This window comes from Rhododendron vialii, chromosome 4a, assembly GCF_030253575.1.
Source record: "Rhododendron vialii isolate Sample 1 chromosome 4a, ASM3025357v1".
Lineage (NCBI taxonomy): Eukaryota > Viridiplantae > Streptophyta > Magnoliopsida > Ericales > Ericaceae > Rhododendron > Rhododendron vialii.
Genome location: NC_080560.1, coordinates 6,016,928 through 6,038,996, shown reverse-complemented (window position 1 = coordinate 6,038,996; position 22,069 = coordinate 6,016,928). Strand labels below are relative to the sequence as shown.

Below are 22,069 nucleotides of genomic sequence, written 5' to 3'. Positions count from 1 at the left end.
CTTCAATTAAATTTGGAAGACTAATCTCATCATTCACTAGCGGATGCATGGTCCAATTTAAGGCCGAGTTGAAGTCATGTATCGGATTTGCCCAAAAAATTGGTAGCACACAAAATGATTCGAACACGAAATCTTAAGAGGAAACAAACTCCTGAATTTCAGACTTTCACATGACGACCGAGTATGGATTTCTACGAGTTCTCGTAATAAAATAATCACAATGCCATGATGCAACAAACTAGTGTTTCGATTTCATGCTAAAGTGTATGGTTTAAATATCCTGTTATCAACTAGCTAGATGGGAGTATGAGTGATTCATACATAGTTTAAAAGCGGAATGGCATCTCCCTGAAGAGCCGTGAAGAGTGGCTGGATCAACCACTTATCTCTGCAATTGATGTCCCAGATGTTAACCTAGCTAACATAAAAATTTGACGACTACACTTTGATTAATTTGATCCGAGGTTCTAACTGAACACGAAGCTATTTTTTGTTATTTTGTGTTCATGTTAAAACAAGAAACAGATAGAAGGTTTATCTGTTAAATTTATGAACTGTTCGATCATCCGTGTATGATGCGCTTTTTACCCTTTTAATTAATAAGTTTATGCCCCGGTATTAGTTCGATTTGTGAGAATTTTGTCTTTTATTTTCTCGAGACTAGTTAGTTTCGTCTTTGGATGAATATTTTTGTCTACATCGAGTTCTTTCAGATGATATTGCTTCACAACAATATCCGCGCCAACAATGCTCTAACCCTACATAATGTCTTTGACGGAGCAACTCGTAATGGGTTTTCAAATCTGTAGCTTAGAGAGTTCATTAGTGCGTTCTAATTACTTGGTTAGAGTCAATCTAATTCTTTTGTCTTTTACTAGCTAGCACTCTATCTTTTTTGAGACTGCTAGATAGATATGAATCTTTGGCGGAATGTGCGTCAAGCGATGTTTGGGTTGAGATGAAAGATATCAATTGCTCTGTACTTTCCATGTTTTGCTTTGTTTGATAATTAGTTTGGATGTGTCTAAAATTTTGTAAGAAACTCTATTATGTAAGTGTCGTCGGGCTTTTATATATATATATATATATATATATATATATATATATATATATATATCACATCTCACTAGTTGACAAAAAAAGTACATATGTACCAGAAAAATAACAGAAACATGCACGTGAAATTGAGAGATGTGTTTCTAAAACAAATAGTAAACTCCAAGAGGTTTCCAGATGGTCAAGAATCAGAGCTTTGCTTTCTCCTAAAGGACTCATTTTTTAAATCTCTATAGTGCTATAAACTCTTCCGAAGCTTGTCCAAACGGAACTTTACTCTTGCTTCAATCAAGGCCTCCGCCAATGGACAATGAGATTGACCCTCAAATCAATTAACGTGCTCGTAAACTAGTCCGGATATCAATGCAAATAGTAACGTTACATGTGTGTAAGTCACATTATACATATCCCTTGGGAGAAGAATATGATTCTATGAACATGCAATGCAGAGGTGGGGTCAGGTCCAGCTCCATCATGCAATTACTCCATTGACAATGGAGGACGATTCGTATTGGGTTCCCCAAGCATGGCCCATGCGATGAGGCAATTTGTCAAAACTTAGGAGTACTTTAGATCCAATCCAAAGGCTAATATTGAAAAAGGGTAGGCTACTTGAAGACAAGAATATGCATAGGATTGCATAGCTTCCATTGGCAATTGAAACGCTGGATATCTGTCCCGAGAGTTAGTCCGGTTGGTTGGTGAGTTTGATCACTACGTAATTGATTAGGGTTTGATTGTTGGAAATAGGCTGCAAGAAAGAAATTTCTTGTGAATTCTCAAGTTTCAGCGTGGATGACCTGCCTTTGACCCAACCGGTTGGGGAGGGGATTAGTCGAGGTATGCGTAAACTTGCCCAAACACCCCTTACTGTCCGGAAAAAAAAAAAGAAAAAAAAAAGCGTTGGATATTTGCCAGAAATAGTCTCAACTAAACCATACGAGAGGAACTTTTTTTATTTTTTAAATGGGGATCAGAAGCACTTTTTAAACGTAGCATTGATAAAAATTTATAGGGTTGATTCCTCTCGATAGTAATTTGTTCTTGGGGTTACCTTACCTCACGCAAAAAACGTGAAAAGATATGTGAGAGGGGCAAGAGAGATTAGTCTAATTCATCAGACACTTTTCATCACCAAGAAAAGAAAAAAAAAAAAGTTTAAAAAATGAGTAAATAATACCAAATTTAACATTTATTGGTACTATGCTTAAAAACCTATAGTGCATTTTTTGTTTTTTTGCCTGTTTGGCTGTTTTGGCTAAAAGAATAACCTGGATTATTGGCTTATTCTGTCAATAAGCTAAATTAAGTAAGCATACTTTTTCAACCATTTTCAACCGATAAGCCAGCTGTGTGGCTTTTTTGTCGTTCTATGATCTTTGTATACCGTTTATCGGGCAAATGACGTTTATGTTCGTTTTTATTTAATGCAGGATTTTCCGTTTGAAAAAAAAAAAAGAAGCCCAAATCTGGAGGATTATTTTATTCTCAACAAACCAGTAATCCTGCCTTTGTTTTAGCCAAACCAGGTAAGAGAACTTAAAACACCGAGAGTGGACACTCATATAATTTTCAAACAAATTATTGAAAAGGAACTAAAAAATTAAAAATGGTATTACAAATTTACAAAATTCAAGGGCAGGAAAACCCTGCCCCCTATGCACGCGTCTGTTCTTGGCGTGCTTGGAGGCGGTGGCGCTTATACAACAGCTGTGCATGGTTCTTCTTTATAGATGCACGTAGCTTAAGTTTTAGTTTTTATGTTTCTGTTGATTTTTTGGTCTTCGCCGCACGTACACACATGCATGCTCATACTGTGCTCTGTTCCACAGGCTTTTTTGTTGGACTTCGCTTGTTGTCGTCGCCCTCATATCTATTGGCGATAGCATAGATTTGTGTCTTGTGTTTACCGGGCCAGTGCTCTGTGTTCTATTTTTCAGGCCTTTGTATTTTGGTTTTCGTCCGTTGTCGATGCTCTTTATTTTACGACGACAGCACAGTTATACTTTTCTCTATTAATGAAATTTCTTATGCTTCTAAAAAAAAAGGCTGGCCCCTTGGTGCACCTGCCCCTAACCACAGTATCACCTATAGAAACAGTCTTGGTGCACCTGCTCCTATTCCACAATCCCAATAAAATACAATATACTATGTAAAGACGAGATAGATACAATGCAAATCTTTATTCACCTTCATTTGACCCCTTGAATTTTTTTTATGGTGGGGTCTCTTAGGTGAACAAACAACGACCATGCTACAATGTATTTGTTCTTTTCTTTTTTTAAAGTATAAAACTGAATGTGCCCAAAAAAAAATAAAAATTATAACTGAATGATCGACTCAGTTTGCTTCTGCACTTTGACTAATTTTGAGACCCTAAAGTTAGTGGGTGTTTGGTGCTGATTTTCGGCCTAATTTTGAATTCTGGCTTCTGCATTTTTCTAAGTGTGTGATGCGGATTATAAGATAGATTATGCTAGAATTACTTCTCAAAACGGGCACAATCCCAAAAAGTAGATGCAGAACTACTTTTGGATTCTGATTTTGGATTGTGAACTTTTGAAGTCCATTTTATCCTTCACCTTTTCAACTATTTCCAAACCCTGCCCTTCGTTTACTTGTTTTTTTTTTTTTTTTTTTTTTTTTTTTCTTCTAACGTCTCTATAGACTCCCTAGTGCCCCTAAGGTTGAAATGTTTGGTCTCTGAGGAATTTAAAACATGAGACGTCATGGATGACAAACGCTCGTATTAGCTTTCTCATGTCAACGTAGCAAAATCCTTTGGAGCTTTTCTCTTGTTTTTTCTTTTTATATTAGCTCAAAAATTAAAGTCTTAATTGTAGGTTTTATCTGAACAGAACTATTTAAACCCTTGCTATTACTGTTCTCTAAAAAACAATTCCCCTGATCAACACGTTTTTATAAATATTAATTAACTATAAGGGCACTTTCCATTTTATTTAGGAATATATCTTAATCCTTCCTCTTGATAATTAGCTATAAGGCAAAAGTCGACAAGGAGTACTTTTTTTAAACTTCCTTTTACAATAAAGTTGACAATGAGCATTTGATTGTTAACTAGCTAGATTAACTAAAAAAACTTGTGGGAGGAGTACTACGACCACACGAGGAGAGCAATAAATAGTCTTGAACGAATGTAATATTTGCACAAACGAAGGTAAGAAATTAGGTCCCGTTGCGCTAAGTTTTTGTATTTTTTAATTATTGATTTTCTATTTTACGAGACAGGTCATTTTCTCACAATACATCACGTTTATTTTTAATTAGCAGAATACACCATTATTGGCCAATAAAGCATTGCTTCAGGATCTCTCTCTGCCACACATGCTTCATTATCTCTCTTATATATAATATATATAAACAGTAATTTTCTATTTTAAGCTAATGTTGGGTGAGGTACAATATCATCTTCCTGTTCAATTTCTTAACATAATTTTGTGTTTAGTTTTGTTCGAGGGATATGTTCAGTTCAAAACCAGATATCGATATCCAGTATCATTGTCTATATGTTTCTTAAACACATGAGCATGTCATGAATAAAATATCTCTGAGCCTCAAGGGTTAGTGGTCTGGTCGGTTGGTGGATTTGTTCTTCATACAACTGACCAATATTCAATTATTAGAGTCAGGCCTCAAAAAAGTAATTACTTTTAAATTTTCTAGTCTTGGCCTGAATGGTATTATGATCCGGCCAAGGAAGAATTATTTATGCGCCCGTAAACTGACCAAAATACCCCCAATTGCAGAAACAGTAGTAGTGGTCATACTAATCATAGCTTGGATTTGAGTGATTAAGCTAATTAATTCCACTTTGTTTAATCGCATTGGTTCTTTTGCCTTCTAATTGTATACTATTTTGGATTTGCCCCATCTGTTACGGTATATAGGCGACATGGATGGCCATATTTGGCCAAATCAACAATCTTCCAAAGAGTCATGCGTAGGTTTAAAAACCACCACCCCAGGCGCATGTTAGCATAAAGTGCATTTCCTCATTGAACATAGTACTGTCTCTGGCCTTGAACACCAGAGAAGGCACAGAGCCTAGTCCCACGGTCCTGTCCCTTTCAAAGCTGTGAAAAGCAAAAGAAATGCAAAATGAAAAAAAAGGTGAAAAATAAAATTACGTCTTAAAATCTTTTTTCCCAATTGTCTATTGTTTTTTTGGGTGGGAAAATCTTTATTTGGGTGATTCTTTCCTTTGTTGTGTTTGGCTTTGCTTTAACTTTTCCTACTAGAAGATGATGAGATAATGATGTAAACCCAACTTCAACAACATATGCTAAAATCCCCAAACCGGAGAGAGAGAGAGAGAGAGAGAGAGAGAGAGAGAGAGAATCACCTCTTTTATCTCACATTCCGATCATTGATTCCAGCTGGGTTTTCGGTAAAACCAACTGGGTTTCACCTGTTCCCTTTTGATGATGAGTTTATTTCCAAGATAAAAAAAGTATTGAACTTGATTCTTCCTTCCTGCTCAATTTCAAGAAGAAAAAAAAGATTCTTCTTTCTGCCCAACAGAGCTGTGTGAGCAAGCAAAAACTTGGAATAGGGAATAAACCCATTTCTTTTTCCTGTCACATTAATGGTTCCACCACAGGTTGCTAAAATAGCAACTGGGTGTGAACCAGTTTGTTCGGCGTGATGTGCTTTCGTCTGTGTCCTCTAAAAGGGGTTTGGCAGAAAACAAAGAAATTGAAGAGGTACCTCATATATGGTGAGTAGTCGAAGCTTAATATGCCAAGGATTTAACTGGATTTCTCTCAGTTTCTTCATTTTTCTTCTATTTTTCCATCGGGTTAGCTGAAGGTCTGTGTTTGGCTAGTCTCTGAGCTTTGTGGGTTTGATTTTCTTGTATTTGGGGACTGGGTTTAGGCTTAAATCCTCATAGTGGGTATCCCTTAGGCGTAAAGCTGATGACTTTTTCTGCTCTATCCGGGGTTTCTCTCAACCTTTCCAGGCTCTTGTTGAGGACATGTAGGTGGATTCTGGTTAAGATGTCTTTGAGTTGCAAGCACTGTGGCTCTAATGGTAAATTCTCAAGCAGTCCTAAGCTGAAGAAGGCAAAGGAGCCTTTGCATGAGTCTAATAGAGTCTGGAAGTGGGGAACAGTGCTTCTGTTTGTATGGCTTTTGGGTGCTGCTGGTATTGGGTCTATTTGGTTTTTCTCTGGTTTGAATGATGGGAGTCCAAAGGATGAGGCGCTAAGTTTGTCTCAAGACAAAGATGATAGGGTTTTTCCAGAATATTTAAATGTCAGCAAGGAACAATTTCATGATTTGGATTCTTTGTTCTGTGGATCAGATCAGGTATTTTGTTTATACATCTTAAGTCGCTTAACCTTGTATCTTTGTTCTGTAGGTTAGGATGTGCTTTTTTTTTGTAAATTGGGTGTCCGGCTACACGCACCTCGACGAATCCTAGGCCAATTTCACTGCCCACCTGCGTGTCCCAATTAAAGCCAGAGTAAAGCTCTAGGAAGTTAACTGAACAAAGAAGGATTGTGGAAGTTCAATTCTGGATCTGTAGTAATACATATTCTTTTTGTCATTTTGCTGAGGCCCTAAATTTCTGAGGGTATATGCAGAAATGAAGATTAAAGTGTAATGAGTAAACCTGAAGTAACCGTTTTGTTGTTTTACAATGGAGTTATCGATACAATTATCCCAAAGAAATGACTCTTCTTCCATTTTGATTTGTTCTGCAGTGGAAGTAACAAGAAGTGAGAAATACTTATGACAGAGGAGTTATTAAGTTAAGCTGTGGAATGGCTTTTTAGTTTAGGTTTTCAACTTGTCCTTTCTTTTCCAGTCCAATTGTATTGTCGGTGTTCAGCGATACATAGTAAGACCTCCTCATGTTTACCTCTTGAAATGGAATTACAGGTTGAAAATGTCTTTGTTTTTCCTACCTTATAGAACTAGTTCTAAAAATCGTGCAGAAATGTGTTTATGCTGTGGTGACTGTATCATTAATGGCAAAGTTTGTAGTTTAGCATAAGCATATAACCACTAAGATTTTGCTCATTTGAGGCTTCAACTGTACGATGTTTATATGATGCTTGGTGTAGATGTATAGTTCTGATATCATGGTCGCTATGTGTTCCTTAGAAGATTACCCGGAATACTATCTTGATTATAAGATACTAGAAACATATCGTTTCTTTCCTTTTGCTACCTTCTCAAAGGCACATGATATGAAAAAGCCATCTCTTTTTCCCTTGCTAGCACTCATGAAACTGATGAAAGATGTTTCATGAACTTATTCTGGATTGCAGTTATAATTATAGAAATCACTTGTATAAAAGATGCAAGAGCAATACATATCAATCAGAAAGAGAGAACTTTTAGTAAAATCCAAGTTGACATGGTGGACCCATACATCCAATTTTTGTACCAGTGTAACCTTAACATCCCATTTTCATACCTTTTAATTTGTGTTCGCAGATCATGCCCTTGCAACATACGAATAATGTTCATTATGAAATGTTGCCTAGTGATGTAGCCTGTGCTATGGAGGTTTTGCGTTCAGAGAAGCAGGAATTTGGAAGCCATCATGGCATGATTGCCGAAGATATAGAATTCCAGAATCAATGCCCTGCTCGAGAAGAGGATGTCCCCGGTACACCTGGCCTGTACTTGCCGGAGGATAAGTCCCTATCCTCTGCCTCATGTTCTATTTCTACAACTGCATCCGGTGATCGGAATTGTGAAAAGGTAGAGCTGTGTCGTGCTAAATCACAAATTTGCTTTCTTGAATTTTCTATGACTTGAGATGGGCTTTTCAAGCTGGGAAGTTCCAAAATTTATTTATGTGGGTTCTTGATAAATATTCTTAGCATGCCTATTTGACTAAATACTTCAGAAAAGGCTACCAAAAAGAAGCGAAGAAATCTTTAAGGAGTGGAAATACGGTAGTAAGAATGCAGAAAGAATCCTGGTTTGAAAATCTTTGTTGTTCGGTCATATTAATAGATCCACAAGCGCAACTGAAAATTTGTATATTAGAAGTATAATTGAGTTGGAACATTTTGTGACCGCGGAATAAAATACTTTCCCATACGGTTGGCTTTTGAATCTTTCTAGTCCTGTGCTAGTAACTACTGATATATTTACTTTATGATCAGGGGTGGCCCTGAGATTCTCTGGGCCTAAGACGACTTATAAAGTTGGGGCCCTATGGTTTCTTTTAGAAAAACTAAAATAAAACTAACCTCAAAATGATAGTTACTCGCTCCCATATTTTGTCTTTTTCCATAATTTGTTTCATTGTTCCGATAAATAATAGTTTTCGCTCATATAATTTTTTGTACGTATCAAAAAAATATCCCTTTTGGTAGTGAGAGTATGTGAGGAAAAAAAATATTCTTATGAAGAAGGAAAAGAGAGGGGTCCTTAGGACTTGAACCATGTAGCTATTGGATAGCAAAATTAAGCTTTTCCACTGGGACAGGCAGCTCAATTATTATATAAGCACTAGATTAAATATATATTGCATACCTGTCTATACTATCTGGGGCCCAAAATTTGGGCCAAAATTTGGGCCAAAATTTGGGGGCTTAAGGCTGATGCCTTAGTCGCCTTAGGTCGGGGCCGGCCCTGTTAATGATTATAGGAGAATTTCCTTTTCATGCCTTCCCAGACTACCTATGTATGTCATTTTTTTACTTTTGCTAAAGGATTCCTTGTTTCGATACTTTTGGTGGAAAGTTGTTAGAAATATGCAAAAGCCAAGAGAAATTATGCATATTTGCCATTTGCTTTTGCTAATGGTCTGTCTTTGGTTTTGACCAGTATGTATTGCAGAGAAGGGCTTTTGGAGCTATGGTAGTAGAGCAATGCCAAAGCTTATCTTTCTGTTTGGTGAAAGCTTGTTGTTGGGTTGTTTTGGGGGTAGTACTTAGCTGCCTTATGCCTTGCTTATGCAAAAAATTTCTGGGATATGAGAAATGGAAGCTTTTTCAACAGCAGCTGTCGCCACAGCAGAGACAACAACAGCAAGTCTGGAGTTCTTCAAAAAGTAGCCGGAATTGGAGGTTAAATGTCCTTATCGGGGGGGTTGTAACAGGGTTGGTTATCTCTGGTTGTTTATTTTGGTATATAAGGAAGGGTGATGTTTCCAAAAGGGAAGAGACTCTTTCCAACATGTGTGATGAAAGGGCAAGGATGCTGCAGGATCAGTTCAACGTAAGCATGAATCATGTGCATGCCTTGGCAATCTTGGTCTCCGCATTTCACCACGGGAAAGAACCTTCTGCTATTGACCAGGTAAGGTTTTCTAACCGCCTGTCACCTTTTCCCTTCCCATCCTTGTAGCATTTATATTCTAGTTAACAGACATTTATTTCCATCATTGCCCCTCCATTATTTAAAGGGGGAGTTTTGGGATTAATATTTTATGCGTTGAATTTTCCAAGGGGCAAAACATTTGGGTTGGCCCAAAATGGAAAGATGGACCAACAACTGGGAACGAAGCAATGAACCTACCCATGTAGGTGAGCTGAATCCTGCATTGAAGTCTTCTTGGGGATTCAAGGTATATATGCATAAAGCAGAGCAGGAACTGTGAACCTAATTGATGTCAGTTGTCAGCCCTTTGGCTAATTTCCAGTGAGGGCCGGTCAATGGATGCCAAACGGGCTCATTGCTCCGACTTATATAATTAGCATTCGTAATGCAAAATTTTGATATGGAACTTAATACATGCAACACATGTAAGGTCGTTACGAGAAAACCATATTGTTGATGTTGTAACCACCCCCTCCCACATCGGTAGTTCTTGGGTGATCTTCGGTGTATAAGTAATGACAACTCTTAAACTTTTGAGTGAGCTCTTCTTGTTGTTAAAGCATCCAACTCAAAACTAATTGATAATGAGTGAAGAGGCTGCCCAGGCTTATGTACTAGTTTTGGAGTTAATAATTAACCGATGTTAGACAAACTCCAAGACTCCTCTGCATGTGCGACCTCCGACTCGCACGTGGAGGGTAACAAACGATCCATGCAACATGGATCACAACAAACAGTACATTTATGGCACAAACAAGGGGGAACAAATTCTTTGAAACCCTAGCTTTGATACCATGTTTAATCATCCAACTCAAAACCAATTGGCAATGAGTGGAGAGGCTGCCCAAGCTCATATACTAGTTTTTTGAGGTGATAATTAACCGATTGGGGACAAACTCCAACATTAATGTTACCTGTATAGTAATACCTCTCAGGACATAGTCCCCAGGATATAAAGAAGTTTGTTTGTTGTACTATATTGCTCTGTTCATATACTAGTTTTTTGAGGTGATAATTAACTGATTGGGGACAAACTCCAACATTAATGTTACCTGTATAGTAATACCTCTCAGGACATACTCCCCAGGATATAAAGAAGTTTGTTGTACTATATTGCTCTGTTTTGTTGTGGTAGTGATTGTGACCACCCTGACAATTTCCGTTTCATCTGCAGAAAACCTTTGGGGAATACACTGAAAGAACAGCTTTTGAGAGGCCACTTACGAGTGGAGTTGCCTATGCCTTGAGAGTTCTTCACACGGAGAGGGAAGAATTTGAGGAGGAGCATGGATGGACAATAAAAAAAATGGAAACTGAAGATCAAAGTTTGATCCAAGATTGTGACCCCCAAAACTTGGATCCTTCACCCCCTCAAGATGAATATGCACCGGTTATTTTTGCTCAAGAAACTGTCTCCCATATCGTATCTATTGATATGATGTCTGGAAAGGTGCGACTTGTTAGCTTTTTATTTCTTTTGTTTTTGGGACCAGTTTCTGTTCATGAAGCTATTGATTCCAGTTTTACCTCTTGTAAATCCATGTGAATTGCAACCAATCAAATTTGACTAGCATGCCTCTATCAACTGATGTGGTTCCCTTCCTGGTCCTACCCCCACTATTTTCACCTTTGGTTGAGTACCTTTTGACAGAGATAAAAGATCCCCCTCAGTCCTTACCCTTAGAGGCAATTACCCAAGTGATGAATGCAAAGCTGTTGAGAAATTTGCCAATCGAAAACACAATGTGAAAAGAACAATCAAGAAAAGAATGCAAGCAAACAGCCAGAAAGATTTTGATGTGGTTTTCCAGTTGTGTAGCTGGGTACATTTCGGCTCATACGAATTTTGACGTGGAATGTGTAGCTGAGTATACTTACAGCTCATTCCAATTTCCACTATGTATTGAATGAAGAAAGAGTAAAAATGATATGAGTTGTGTATAACATGCGTTCAGACATATACCATGGAGATAAAACTTGCATATGATTTGATTACGTGGTATGGTTTATTGAGCATGCTTGATGATTTTAACCAGATCTGTGCATTAAGATTTGTGGTGTAATTTTTTTACCATGTCGGGTTGCAGTTCCACTTTCCAACCCAAGGAATTGTTTTTTTTTCCCTTCTTCTCTGCCCAACAGTCTAGCTTAGGCACCTTTGCAACATGCACAATATTGTGGGACCCATGGCGAACTGTCGTGGGGTCTTTAGTGTAGCTCTGAATAGTACCTCACTCATCTCCCGGTACCTATGGCCGTCTACTAGTTGGGATTGTTAGATAGCTTGATATACATGGTTGGGCCCATTTCCTAACGGCTTAAGCTTGTGGGACTAATGGTAACTTAACATGGTATCGGAGGTAAGGTTGCAAGAGGTCTTGGGTTCAAGTTTCTCTTTCCATGTGTTTTCAGTTTGCATTCTACTTCTCCCCTTCACGTTCTGCTTTGCTCTATCTATGAAAATTTGCATCTTTCACATGCAAGACCTGCACACGAGGAAGGGTGTTAGATAGCTCATAGCTTGATATACATTGTTATGTTGCACCTATTTCCTAACAGCTTAAGCTTTTGGGGCTACTATAACTTAATAACAGGGATAAACCTTATGATAACTTGTACTAAGAAGAATAATTTCTTCCATAATGGCAGTATTTCTTCTGGGTAAACATCTCATTTGTCTAATTGCTGTAGGAAGATCGAGAGAACATCTTGCGAGCTAGGGCATCTGGAAAGGGAGTCCTCACAACACCGTTTAACTTATTGAAATCAAATCACCTTGGGGTTGTACTAACTTTTGCTGTGTATAGCACTCATCTCCCACAGGATGCTAAACCAGAGCAACGTATTAATGCTACTGTCGGGTAAATCAACCTATTCAGATTTTTTTTTTCCCTCTATGACATCTACAAAATAATTACTTCCTCTGACTCGCATTTGCTGTCCTTTTTCACCATGCCCAACGTCCTTTTTCACTGTCCTTTTCCCTTTAGATGATTTTGACCTCTACAAGAACTAATTGAACTCTTATGATTTGGCGGAAAAAATCTCTAGCTTTTTCTGAAAAATATACAATATTTGTTGATCTGATAAAAGGGCTTGACAGTCGAAAAAGGGATGGATGGAGTATTTCATAGTCTTGGAGTTACCACTATGCCTCATTGTCTATTGGATTGGATTGTTGACTTTTTGATTTCGTGGCTTGCTTTTTGAAAGGTATCTAGGTGCATCTTATGATGTCCCATCTCTGGTGGAGAAGCTGTTACAGCAGCTTGCAAGTAAACAAACTATTGTTGTGCATGTTTACGACACAACCAATAAAAATGAACCCATCAAAATGTACGGTCCTGATGATGTCATCGATACCGGTCTACTGCATATTAGCAGCCTTGATTTTGGTGATCCAGCACGGAAACATGAGATGCACTGCAGGTCAGTTGTCACGTGTGGTTTGGTGTAAATGAGAACAGGTATTCCAACTTCCGGCTTTTTATTCTTCTTCTGGATGCAGGTTCAAGCAAAAACCCTCTCCACATTGGATTGCAATAATGGCATCAGGGGGAACTCTTGTCATCACTTTCCTTCTGGGTCATATATTTAATGCTGCAAGACTCCGAATTGCAACGGTGGAGCGTGACTATCAGAACATGATGGTGCTCAAATACCGTGCTGAAGCTGCAGATGTTGCAAAATCTCAGGTTCATTTTTTTCCCTGGTAGGAGGGACAGGCAAATTCACACTCTTGAATATATCTGGAAAATCCTCAACTTCATTGCTTTTCTTCGTTTCTCCCAAAATATTTGGATTCATGAATTTTGTAGTTTTCATCACAGGAATTATACCTTGTCCAAATGTGTTCTTCTTGCAATGTCCTTGACCAAAATTTTCTGTCTTTTGTAGTTTCTTGCGACTGTTTCTCATGAGATCAGGACCCCCATGAATGGCGTTTTAGGTGATTGAAATACCTTTTCGATCAAGATCCATTAAGTTTTATACTTGGGTATAACACTTCACTGAAAATAGCCTTGCGTTAAATACAGGTATGCTGCAAATGCTAATGGACACAGGTCTTGATGCAAACCAACTGGATTATGCCCAAACTGCTCTTGTTAGTGGGCAAGATTTAATATCTTTGATTAATGAGGTTCTCGACCAAGCTAAGATAGAATCCGGAAGGCTCGAGCTCGAGGCCGTACCTTTCGATCTGCGTGCTGTTCTTGATAATGTTTTGTCACTTTTCTCAGGCAAATCTTTTAAGAAAGGGATAGAGGTAACTCACAAGTTATTGCACTTTTCGTTGATGTTTCGTATGCATATGTATTTGGAAGGCAATGTATTGCGGTGACCATATATAGTTCTTACATGAACTTTGTTGTTTGTGTTCCTCTGCATGAGAGAAGTTGGCAGTTTACGTCTCCGATCAAATTCCTGCTGTTGTTGTTGGAGATCCTGGACGGTTTCGGCAGATAATTACTAATCTCGTTGGAAATTCAATTAAGGTTGGTTGTTTTCTGCAATGGTTCCAGTCTTTGCTTGTTTGAGTTCTTTGTTTTATTGTGAGTTGGTTGAATGGGTCTGAAAAGGATATCTTGCCTGCCACTCTGTACTTGTGGGAGGGCCTTGAATTATCGAAATTTGCAGTTTCATAGTTCATTTTGGATAGAAGTATTTCTTGAATATGACTGCTTTTGTGCTTGAAGCATGTGAACTTAATTATTTTTGAGGATAGATTTGCTCTTTTCATGTCTGATGGAAGATGGCTTTACTTTTTTCAAGTGCATTTCTTGGAAACGGGTAAGAGTTGGGCGCACATGATATATTCATGTCATATACAGGAATTGTTATGTTGTTTTGCCTAGTACTACTGCTGCTGCTGCTGTGCAGTCTCCATGCTAAAAACTTCATTATAACATGATTCTACTCTTCTTTCAATTTGATTGACTGGAGCACTGTTGGAACCAAGAACTTAAACACTAGGAATGTGTTTACTTCAGCTTTTGGTTGACAATCTGTTCCCTTGACCTCAACATATTTCTCAGACGATTGTGATAGTGGACATTAAAGCGGAACATGTTCTATTGCGGTAAAATGTGTATCCTCGAATGGTGAAAAGACAAAAGCTATAAAAACAAAGGTAAAAAGAAAGGACCATCAGAACAATAGGATCCTATGTTCACAATCTATTGGAATGTTGATGATGCTATATAATTTCCTAGCTAATATGAGAACATGGAACTAATCCACCAGCTGCACAGATTTGTTTCTGGGCACATGGAATTGTGGTGGTGTTTCTTCACCAGATATCAGCCTGATCAAATGATTTTATCTATTGCCAACTTTACTCCAGTCATATGGATTTATCTCTCGAAAAATTACATTTGTTGGTTGCAAATTTGCAGTTTACTAATACCTCAAATGTTCCAATTGCAGTTCACGAATGACAAAGGGCATATTTTTGTCTCAGTACATCTTGCAGAGGAAGTGAGACAACCATTTGAGTCTAGGGATGGAGTGCTGAAACATAGCTTGACCTTGGTACCCAACTCGTCAAAGAACTCTTATAATACATTGAGTGGGTTCCCTGTGGTTGACAGGTGGAAGAGTTGGAAGAATTTCAGAAATTTTAGTAGTGGCACAGAGTTGCCGGAGGAATATGAAAACGTCAAATTGTTAGTGACGGTTGAAGATACTGGCGTGGGAATCCGAAGAGATGCACAAAGTCGTATTTTCATGCCATTTATGCAGGCTGATAGTTCCACTTCACGAACTTATGGTGGCACTGGAATTGGGTTGAGCATTAGCAAGCGATTGGTGGACCTTATGGGTGGAGAGATAGGGTTTGTGAGCGAACCCGGTACTGGCAGTACTTTTTCTTTTACGGTGGTTTTGAGAAAAGGAGAAACAAGTAGTTTGGATTCAAAGCAGCAGTATTATGACCCTGCTGTTTCAGACTTCAGGGGGCTTAGGGCATTGGTGGTTGATGATAAAAGCATCCGAGCTGAGGTCACCAGATATCATCTTCAGAGACTGGGAATTATTGTCGATCATATAGCTTTCAGTATGGAATCTGCTTGTGCTTATCTTTCTAGAAGTGACTCAAACTCAAGGTAAAATTCTTTAATTAATTTCTGGGTTTATCTGTGAAAGCTTGAATATCATAGCGTGCTCTAGTTAATAGAAGTTGTTGAACAGGAATAGTACACAAATTATCTTTCTTCAGGTTGTTAACTCATAGTAATTTGAAACTAAGCCTCGAAAATTCATGTACGATATTTGCCGGATTTGTCCACCACATATGGAGTACGAAATCTTTGTATTTTGCATCTAATAACTAGTATATTTTCAAGGGAAAAAACTTCTACCAATTACTATGGTGGTCATATCCTTGTTTTGGTAGGAATTGTTTTTCCTTCCAAAGCAGATGCGACTTAAAGCAGACAAAGGCCCAACTCTTAACCTGTTGGCAGTGTAGCAATCAATAGATTTCTGTTATTTGATGCCCAATGACTAGATACTCATTTCAAAAAGAAGTAATAATAATAATAACTGGATACTTCTGAATTTCATTCCTGGTAAGCCAATACTTTAGTTTGTGCCTTCAATCAGGAAAATATCCATGCGACTATTTAACCTATTGTCGCGTTGTGTGGAGTAGTACTCGTAATAGAATGTTGTTGATCTTTGCAGTAAGGAATTGTGAAAAGCTTCTTTTCCATAAGCTCTTTGTTTTTTGATCTTCCACTGAAGTTATTGTTGGTTGTAATGTCCAGTGAATCATCACATTTTTCAATGGTTCTTGTCGAGAAAGATGTTTGGAGAGCAGATTCAAGTCATCCATTCCACCGTCTGCTCAAAGAGCTTAGGCAAAACAGCAGAACACAAGTCCCAGAAACCCTGCCCAAGATATTTCTATTGGCAACCTCCATACCTCCTACTGAGCGCAATGAGCTAAAATCAGCTTGTTTAGTGGATAACGTGCTAATTAAGCCTCTTCGATTAAGCGTGCTAATCTTTTGCTTCCAAGAAGTGCCAACTATCGGCAAGAAGAGGCAAGCAAGTGGAGGAAAACCCCCCGTTCTCGGAGTCCTTTTAAGAAACAAGCGCATCTTGGTGGTAGATGACAATCTTGTTAACAGAAGAGTGGCAGAAGGTGCTCTAAAGAAGTATGGAGCGATTGTTACCTGTTTAGAAAGTGGAAAGGCTGCTTTAGAGATACTCAAGCCCCCTCACAACTTTGATGCTTGCTTCATGGATCTCCAAATGCCAGAAATGGATGGGTAATGGCTCGTCTTCTCTAAGTATTCTCATTTTCCTTAATTATGAGTGCAAAAAAATCCCAGAGTATTCTGCCAGACTTTGGTGATTATTGGTCGTAAGCACTGGGTTGTGATTGATAGTGTTTTTCTCTATTGTACAGCTTTGATGCCACGCGGCGAATACGTAATCTTGAGCGCAAGTTTAATGAGAGAATTGAGTCTGGCGAAGCATCCAGTGAGATGTTTTCTAATGTGGCCCATTGGCACACGCCGATATTTGCAATGACAGCTGATGTGATTCAAGCGAATAAAGAGGAGTGCATGAAGTTCGGTATGGATGATTACGTGTCCAAGCCGTTTGATCAAGAGCAGCTGTATTCTGCAGTGGCACGATTCTTTGAGTCTGGTTGACTGAGTGGGAAGGTGACTGTTACGGCAGCAGTTGTTCGTTTATGATCCCGTCAACTATTTGCTCTGGCTTATTTTTGAATCAGAAAGCCAAACAGTTCGGGTTCAAAACTACTGACTACTCACATGATCTACCGCTATGCCAGGCCATGACAGACCCTTCCCATCTGCATCCTTTTCACCTTTCCTTGCATGGTAATTGCTTTGCCTTACACCTGCATATTCTTTTCTTATTACTATTAGATCTCAAATACTGAACCACCCTCAGTCCTCACATTCCCAGTTTCTTGAATGTTCTATCAAGATCTTAATTTGCCCAGATACGCCTCCTCCTTAGCTGTTCTATTTTTTATTTTGCAAATTCGCCGCCACAAGTGATTTATATACAGACCCATAAACCTGTTGTAACCATCTTTTTGTTTCTTCTTTTTGATCAATGTCTCATCAATATCATAAATGTTTGGTCTGCCGAATGCTGGAGGTTGGATAAAAAATAGCCGAATGTGGATCATAATTCATTTTCAGGATTTTTCATATTGCTAGTAATTTTTTCTTTTTGGAAAAGGTGTTACGGTGTTACTACTTACTAGTAGTCTAGAGAAACTTGAGTTTTTAATGATTTGCTACATATGTTCTGCACGTTTCATAGTCAAGTGAATGACTGTTTTCCTCCTTATTTTTCTATTTTAGGAATCCTATAATTTGGTCATATGAAGATGCATGGATCGGGCTGGGAAGAAATCGGCAACCCTTCCTCAAAGCAGGTATACATATAAGGAAGGATTTATTCTTCGTCATCTTGGGATTTTTTATGGAAAATGTGTACGCATCTAGGCAGGAAAATTTGGATTCAACATAGCGTCAACCTCCGACAACCCGTCCCCCTAATTTGGTTATCTTGGACGTAATTGGAGGTGTTTGTATAGCTTTAGTTGTATCTTTGTAGTTTGTAATTTTGTAACTGTCACCTGGTGTATTGTACCATAGAGGTTGCAACATATTTTTTGGTGTTTTAGAATTCTGATGAAAGGAATAAGTGTTTTAGCAGAACTGATTTAGTCATGATCCATCTGAGTCGCGGCTTATTAGTGTTAGTTCTTTGCGATCGTCTAACTGATCGCACAATTAAGGCTGTGTTCGGATCAAGAATTTGGATAGCACAATGTGGTTGATCAGAGAGATCCCCATTTTGGATTTTGAATTCTGATGACTATTGCTATGATATCCACTTTGGTAAATATCTTGATTTCCCACCAGAAGATGTAGCAAGGAGGGGCCAAGTTTTTAGGTTTTCCGGCAACCAGCCGTACTGCTGCCCTGGGATAAATTTTTGTTTTTATTGGCAAATGATATTTTATAGATGAAACTCGATAAATGTACATCGAGAAAGGGGAGGGGAACATCAAACCAAAGGTTGACCTAAGAACCAAGACTCGCACTGGGCATATTTACATTAGAAAACATTAGACAACACACTGAAACAGTTATAAACGATGGAAATTACAAGAGCATATTTATATGTGAGTTCCACTCCCCAAGGTCACAACAGTGCTCTCTTCACACTTTCATGTGTTTTCAAATGGGCTTAACGGGCTAAATCCCACAAAAATACAGATTAAAGATAGCTGAAACGGGCTAAATAGGCTAAAGCCCACACAAACATGGATTTCGAGATAGGTCGCTCTCCTCACACATTAATCAAAAGTCCACTTAGCAGAAACATCTTGTTTGTAAGGTCTTTCAGCTCTAGATGAACTTTTTAGGAGAAACTCACCCTCTTTCAATCCGCCAGATTGAAATCTTAGAAAAGCAAGCTCGCCCAAGCGGCAATAAACGCACAGGCACCAAATCGAGCTAAGGTACCGTACTTTCTGTCCTCGAGCAATGCCACAACATAACACCTGCGAAATTTCAGAAAGTGGTGTTAACATTGATTTCTGATCACATATAACTCAACATTCACAAGTCGGCGGTAGCAAATTTCTACTAAGCTCACAGTAGCGTCTTCAATCTGGAAATTGTAATTGCAAGAGAACAACATTTCACCCTAGAGGCAGGTAATAGCACATTTTTCCTTCTGCGACACCTAAAACTTAAACTCAACCCCCCCCAACAGAATTTACGAGACCTGGCAAATGGGTGCCGTATATTGAATCTCGTATACTACCTTTGATGGACTTTGTCAGACACCAGATACTTGGGCAAGAGTATGGGCTGTGTATGACTTTTTGGTTGGACAGTCGCCCTGAAAGCATATTTAGCATTTCAAGTTTACTCTTGCTATGCCAGATAAAAAAAAAAAAACTCTCTTGCTATGCATGAGAAGCTATATGGAACCTTGTAAACATCATTCAACCTTAAGAAATACTAACGAAATAATTACATTGACAAATATGAATGTTTTTCCAGTGTCCCCATGTCCTTGACATCCGGATTTAATGGGTCCGAAAATTAGCCATGTACCTGTACCCACATGCCAATTCAATGTAACAGAGATTATCCAAGCCAGTGGGATAACAAGGACTACTCGAATCGGTTACACCCGCAATCAGATCATCCACTCAAAGACTTCTGGTTCATCATACTTTTGTCCCATTTTTCGATTATCAGCCACTGTCATTGCTCAACAGAACATGGCAATTAAAAGTCATGCTGAATATTATTTCAACATTCTAAAGGGCTGTGGCTAGGTACTATGAAAACACATAGTGCAAGACATGTCTGGCATACAGATGCCACACGATCATTCACAACTATTGGCTCAATAAAACTCAAACTTCTGATTTTTCCGAGATAAAGGCACTAAAATCAGTTCAAGACGTAGTGGATCGAGGCCTCTAGATTTAGTGGCTCAATCATGGCACTGTAACTCTCTACAAGTTTTCAGCAACAAATCTAGATGAAGCTTAGGTGAATAAGTTCCTACGTCCTTAGTGTGTCCCCAACGGTTTGCTATAAGAGCCGCCAAAGCAGAATTATAGCAAGACCTTTGCAGAACGTTACCCCAAAGGTCCGCCTAAAGCCCGCTAAAAAATGGCATTGTCAAATCTGGAACAAGGCAACATTAGGAGATGTTTTGAAAAACAAAAAAAAAATTAGTACTCTGAAAGCAAAATCTCATATTAACGAAGATAATGTCTAAATATTTGAACGTTGCAGTTTTCGAATGCTCGAAGATGTAGAAATGTTCTGACAGGTCAGAGGTAATTGAGTCTCTTTCTAGGGAAATGCAATCTAAACTGTGGTTCCTAGGGGACAAACCCTAGACTTCCTTCTTATGATCAGCATATGCATTTATGGACTATATCACACTAGAAAAGTAGGACATGGTCTGGGAAGCAAGATTTGAGACCTCTAATGGTTTTCTGTCTATCATTTTTGCACCCTCAATCCACAGGAACTACACATTATTATCTTTATTAGTAGTACCACACAAGAAAGGAAATTGACTAGTTATGAAATATGATTAAATTCTGGGAAAATGTTAGAATGAAGTATACTCGGATGCCCCTATACAAACTTCAAATGAACCAATTGTTGCAATTCAGAGGGCCAGTTCAATTGCAAGAAACCACTTATGTCACTTATATATACCATTGAAAATAAGAAGGAAAAGATAACGGCACTTACGACCCGGAGAATGTCACAATTCCAGTAGTCAAAAGGCCTCCAAACTGCAAATCAAAACCAATAGTACATTACATTCATCTAACATTATATGTATGCTTGCATTCATTTACGGGGGAAGTAGCATATATGGGAGCCGATACTCAAGACTTCAAGAGTTTGCTCCCTCCAAGGTATGAGGTTCGAGCAACTCTTGTGGGGCCAATCGATACCAGTCATAATTAATTGGACCCCTGCTGATGGACGGTCAGATTGGTCTAGGAATCAGTCGAGGACCGTGTAATCTGTCTGGCCCGGACATACTGAGTTACCAAAAGACATACAGGAAATAAATGAAGAATGGGAGGGCTCACAATGTTGGGATGTGTGGTTACAGGAGCAGCAAGCAAAGCAGCAGTGTGAACCAACTGGTACAGAATTGCCGTTCGCCAAACCTTCGAGCAGATTTAGCGTTGTTAAGCCAAAAAAACAGGTAGATGAAACAATTCCAAGAGACCTTAGGTTTGGCCCAATGGTTGTGCAGCGCTCCAAAGGAGCGTGAGGTCTATTGTTGAAACTCCCATGGACGGGAAGTCCGCCCTCATAGTAATCTAACAATACTAGCATGCTAACGTCCTATCGTACATAAAAAATTGAAAAAAAAGAACAATACTAAGTAAAAAGAAAGAAAAGGTAAAAAAATAAAATAAAATACAAAACCTCTTTGTAAGTGGGGTTTTTGGGTTTGAAGCCATGAGCACTATAAGTCCCCAGCCCAAGAGCAGATATTCCCGTTTCCAAGGTATTTGAAACAAAAATGAGGTTTTGTCAACTAGATCAAACTGATACATAAAATTCAAATGTGGGTTCATATATGTGTATATGCACATGCAATTGTGTATATATGTTTTGCATGGAGAGAGAGAGAGAGAGAGAGAGAGAGAGAGAGATAATCAGACCAGAAAGAGCAGCCACTTTGTGCCAGAGCCGAGGATCCATTCTTCACTGTTTACCACTTTCCGAATTCAAGAATGGAGCCTTAAACAGAGTCGATGACTGAAAAGTCAACGCCCAAAAAATTCCAAATCACACAGTTATCAGCTTTCAATGACACCGTTAGACGAATTGGATACACTATAACTTGCACCTTTTTCTATGGGGCCGACTATTTGCAACCACAAATTTTCTGAACGCAGCTTGTTTATCATATATGGTATGAAAATATTTATCATATGATAAAAAGATTACGTTCAGGAAATTTGTGGTTGCAAATAGCGGTGCTCTTTTCTATTTCCAGCCAAACATGGCCTTTAACAATTTATCGTTTTCTCGCTCTTCCACAATGGAAGACAAAACAGCACACGCTTTTACACTTTTACAGACAGAGTTTGATTTTTTTTGGGTGAAGTCTTATTTACGAATTACTCCACTATCTGT

General features: G+C 38.6%; 2 protein-coding genes across 8 annotated transcripts; one reads left to right on the top strand and one right to left on the bottom strand.

Moving 5' to 3' along the window:
- Positions 1-5,294: 5,294 nt before the first annotated feature.
- Positions 5,295-18,076, top strand: LOC131322882 (histidine kinase 2-like). Of its 4 annotated transcripts, none has more exons than XM_058354437.1 (14): positions 5,295-5,794; positions 7,524-7,793; positions 8,883-9,344; positions 10,540-10,815; positions 12,057-12,226; positions 12,579-12,794; positions 12,874-13,060; positions 13,263-13,314; positions 13,403-13,632; positions 13,763-13,861; positions 14,793-15,469; positions 16,133-16,639; positions 16,780-17,221; positions 17,717-18,076. In XM_058354437.1, the coding sequence occupies exons 1-13, from the start codon at positions 5,792-5,794 to the stop codon at positions 17,027-17,029; spliced, it is 3,399 nt and encodes a 1,132-aa protein (XP_058210420.1). In that variant the 5' UTR covers positions 5,295-5,791; the 3' UTR covers positions 17,030-17,221; positions 17,717-18,076. The 4 variants fall into 4 exon arrangements, with proteins under 4 accessions (XP_058210420.1, XP_058210419.1, XP_058210418.1 ...); XM_058354436.1 differs by having other exon boundaries at positions 8,871-9,344; XM_058354435.1 differs by having other exon boundaries at positions 5,295-6,386.
- Positions 18,077-18,489: 413 nt separating this feature from the next.
- On the bottom strand, positions 18,490-21,811 carry LOC131322885 (uncharacterized). Of its 4 annotated transcripts, XR_009199001.1 has the most exons (6): positions 21,593-21,811; positions 21,353-21,424; positions 21,007-21,087; positions 20,657-20,700; positions 19,490-19,639; positions 18,806-18,927 (listed from the first exon to the last, which is right to left on the bottom strand). XR_009199001.1 is itself a non-coding variant. In XM_058354441.1 (5 exons), the coding sequence occupies exons 1-5, from the start codon at positions 21,629-21,631 to the stop codon at positions 18,828-18,830; spliced, it is 336 nt and encodes a 111-aa protein (XP_058210424.1). In that variant the 5' UTR covers positions 21,632-21,809; the 3' UTR covers positions 18,490-18,827. The 4 variants fall into 4 exon arrangements, 3 of the variants coding, with proteins under 3 accessions (XP_058210424.1, XP_058210423.1, XP_058210425.1); XM_058354441.1 differs by lacking the exon at positions 19,490-19,639 and having other exon boundaries at positions 18,490-18,927; positions 21,593-21,809; XM_058354442.1 differs by lacking the exons at positions 18,806-18,927; positions 19,490-19,639 and adding an exon at positions 19,307-19,489.
- Positions 21,812-22,069: the final 258 nt, after the last annotated feature.

Excerpts from the sequence above, each read along its gene's own strand:
- LOC131322882 (XM_058354434.1), top strand. The coding sequence starts at position 5,994 with ATGACTTTTTCTGCTCTATCCGGGGTTTCTCTCAACCTTTCCAGGCTC. Across the intron at positions 7,794-8,870 it reads GTGATCGGAATTGTGAAAAG|TATGTATTGCAGAGAAGGGC; the intron begins GTAGAGCTGTGT and ends GGTTTTGACCAG. Across the intron at positions 13,315-13,402 it reads CCCCATGAATGGCGTTTTAG|GTATGCTGCAAATGCTAATG; the intron begins GTGATTGAAATA and ends CGTTAAATACAG.
- LOC131322885 (XM_058354440.1), bottom strand. The coding sequence starts at position 21,631 with ATGGATCCTCGGCTCTGGCACAAAGTGGCTGCTCTTTCTG. Across the intron at positions 20,701-21,006 it reads TAACCACACATCCCAACATT|TTTGGAGGCCTTTTGACTAC; the intron begins GTGAGCCCTCCC and ends TTTGATTTGCAG. Across the intron at positions 18,928-20,656 it reads ATTGTGACATTCTCCGGGTC|GTGTTATGTTGTGGCATTGC; the intron begins GTAAGTGCCGTT and ends GAAATTTCGCAG.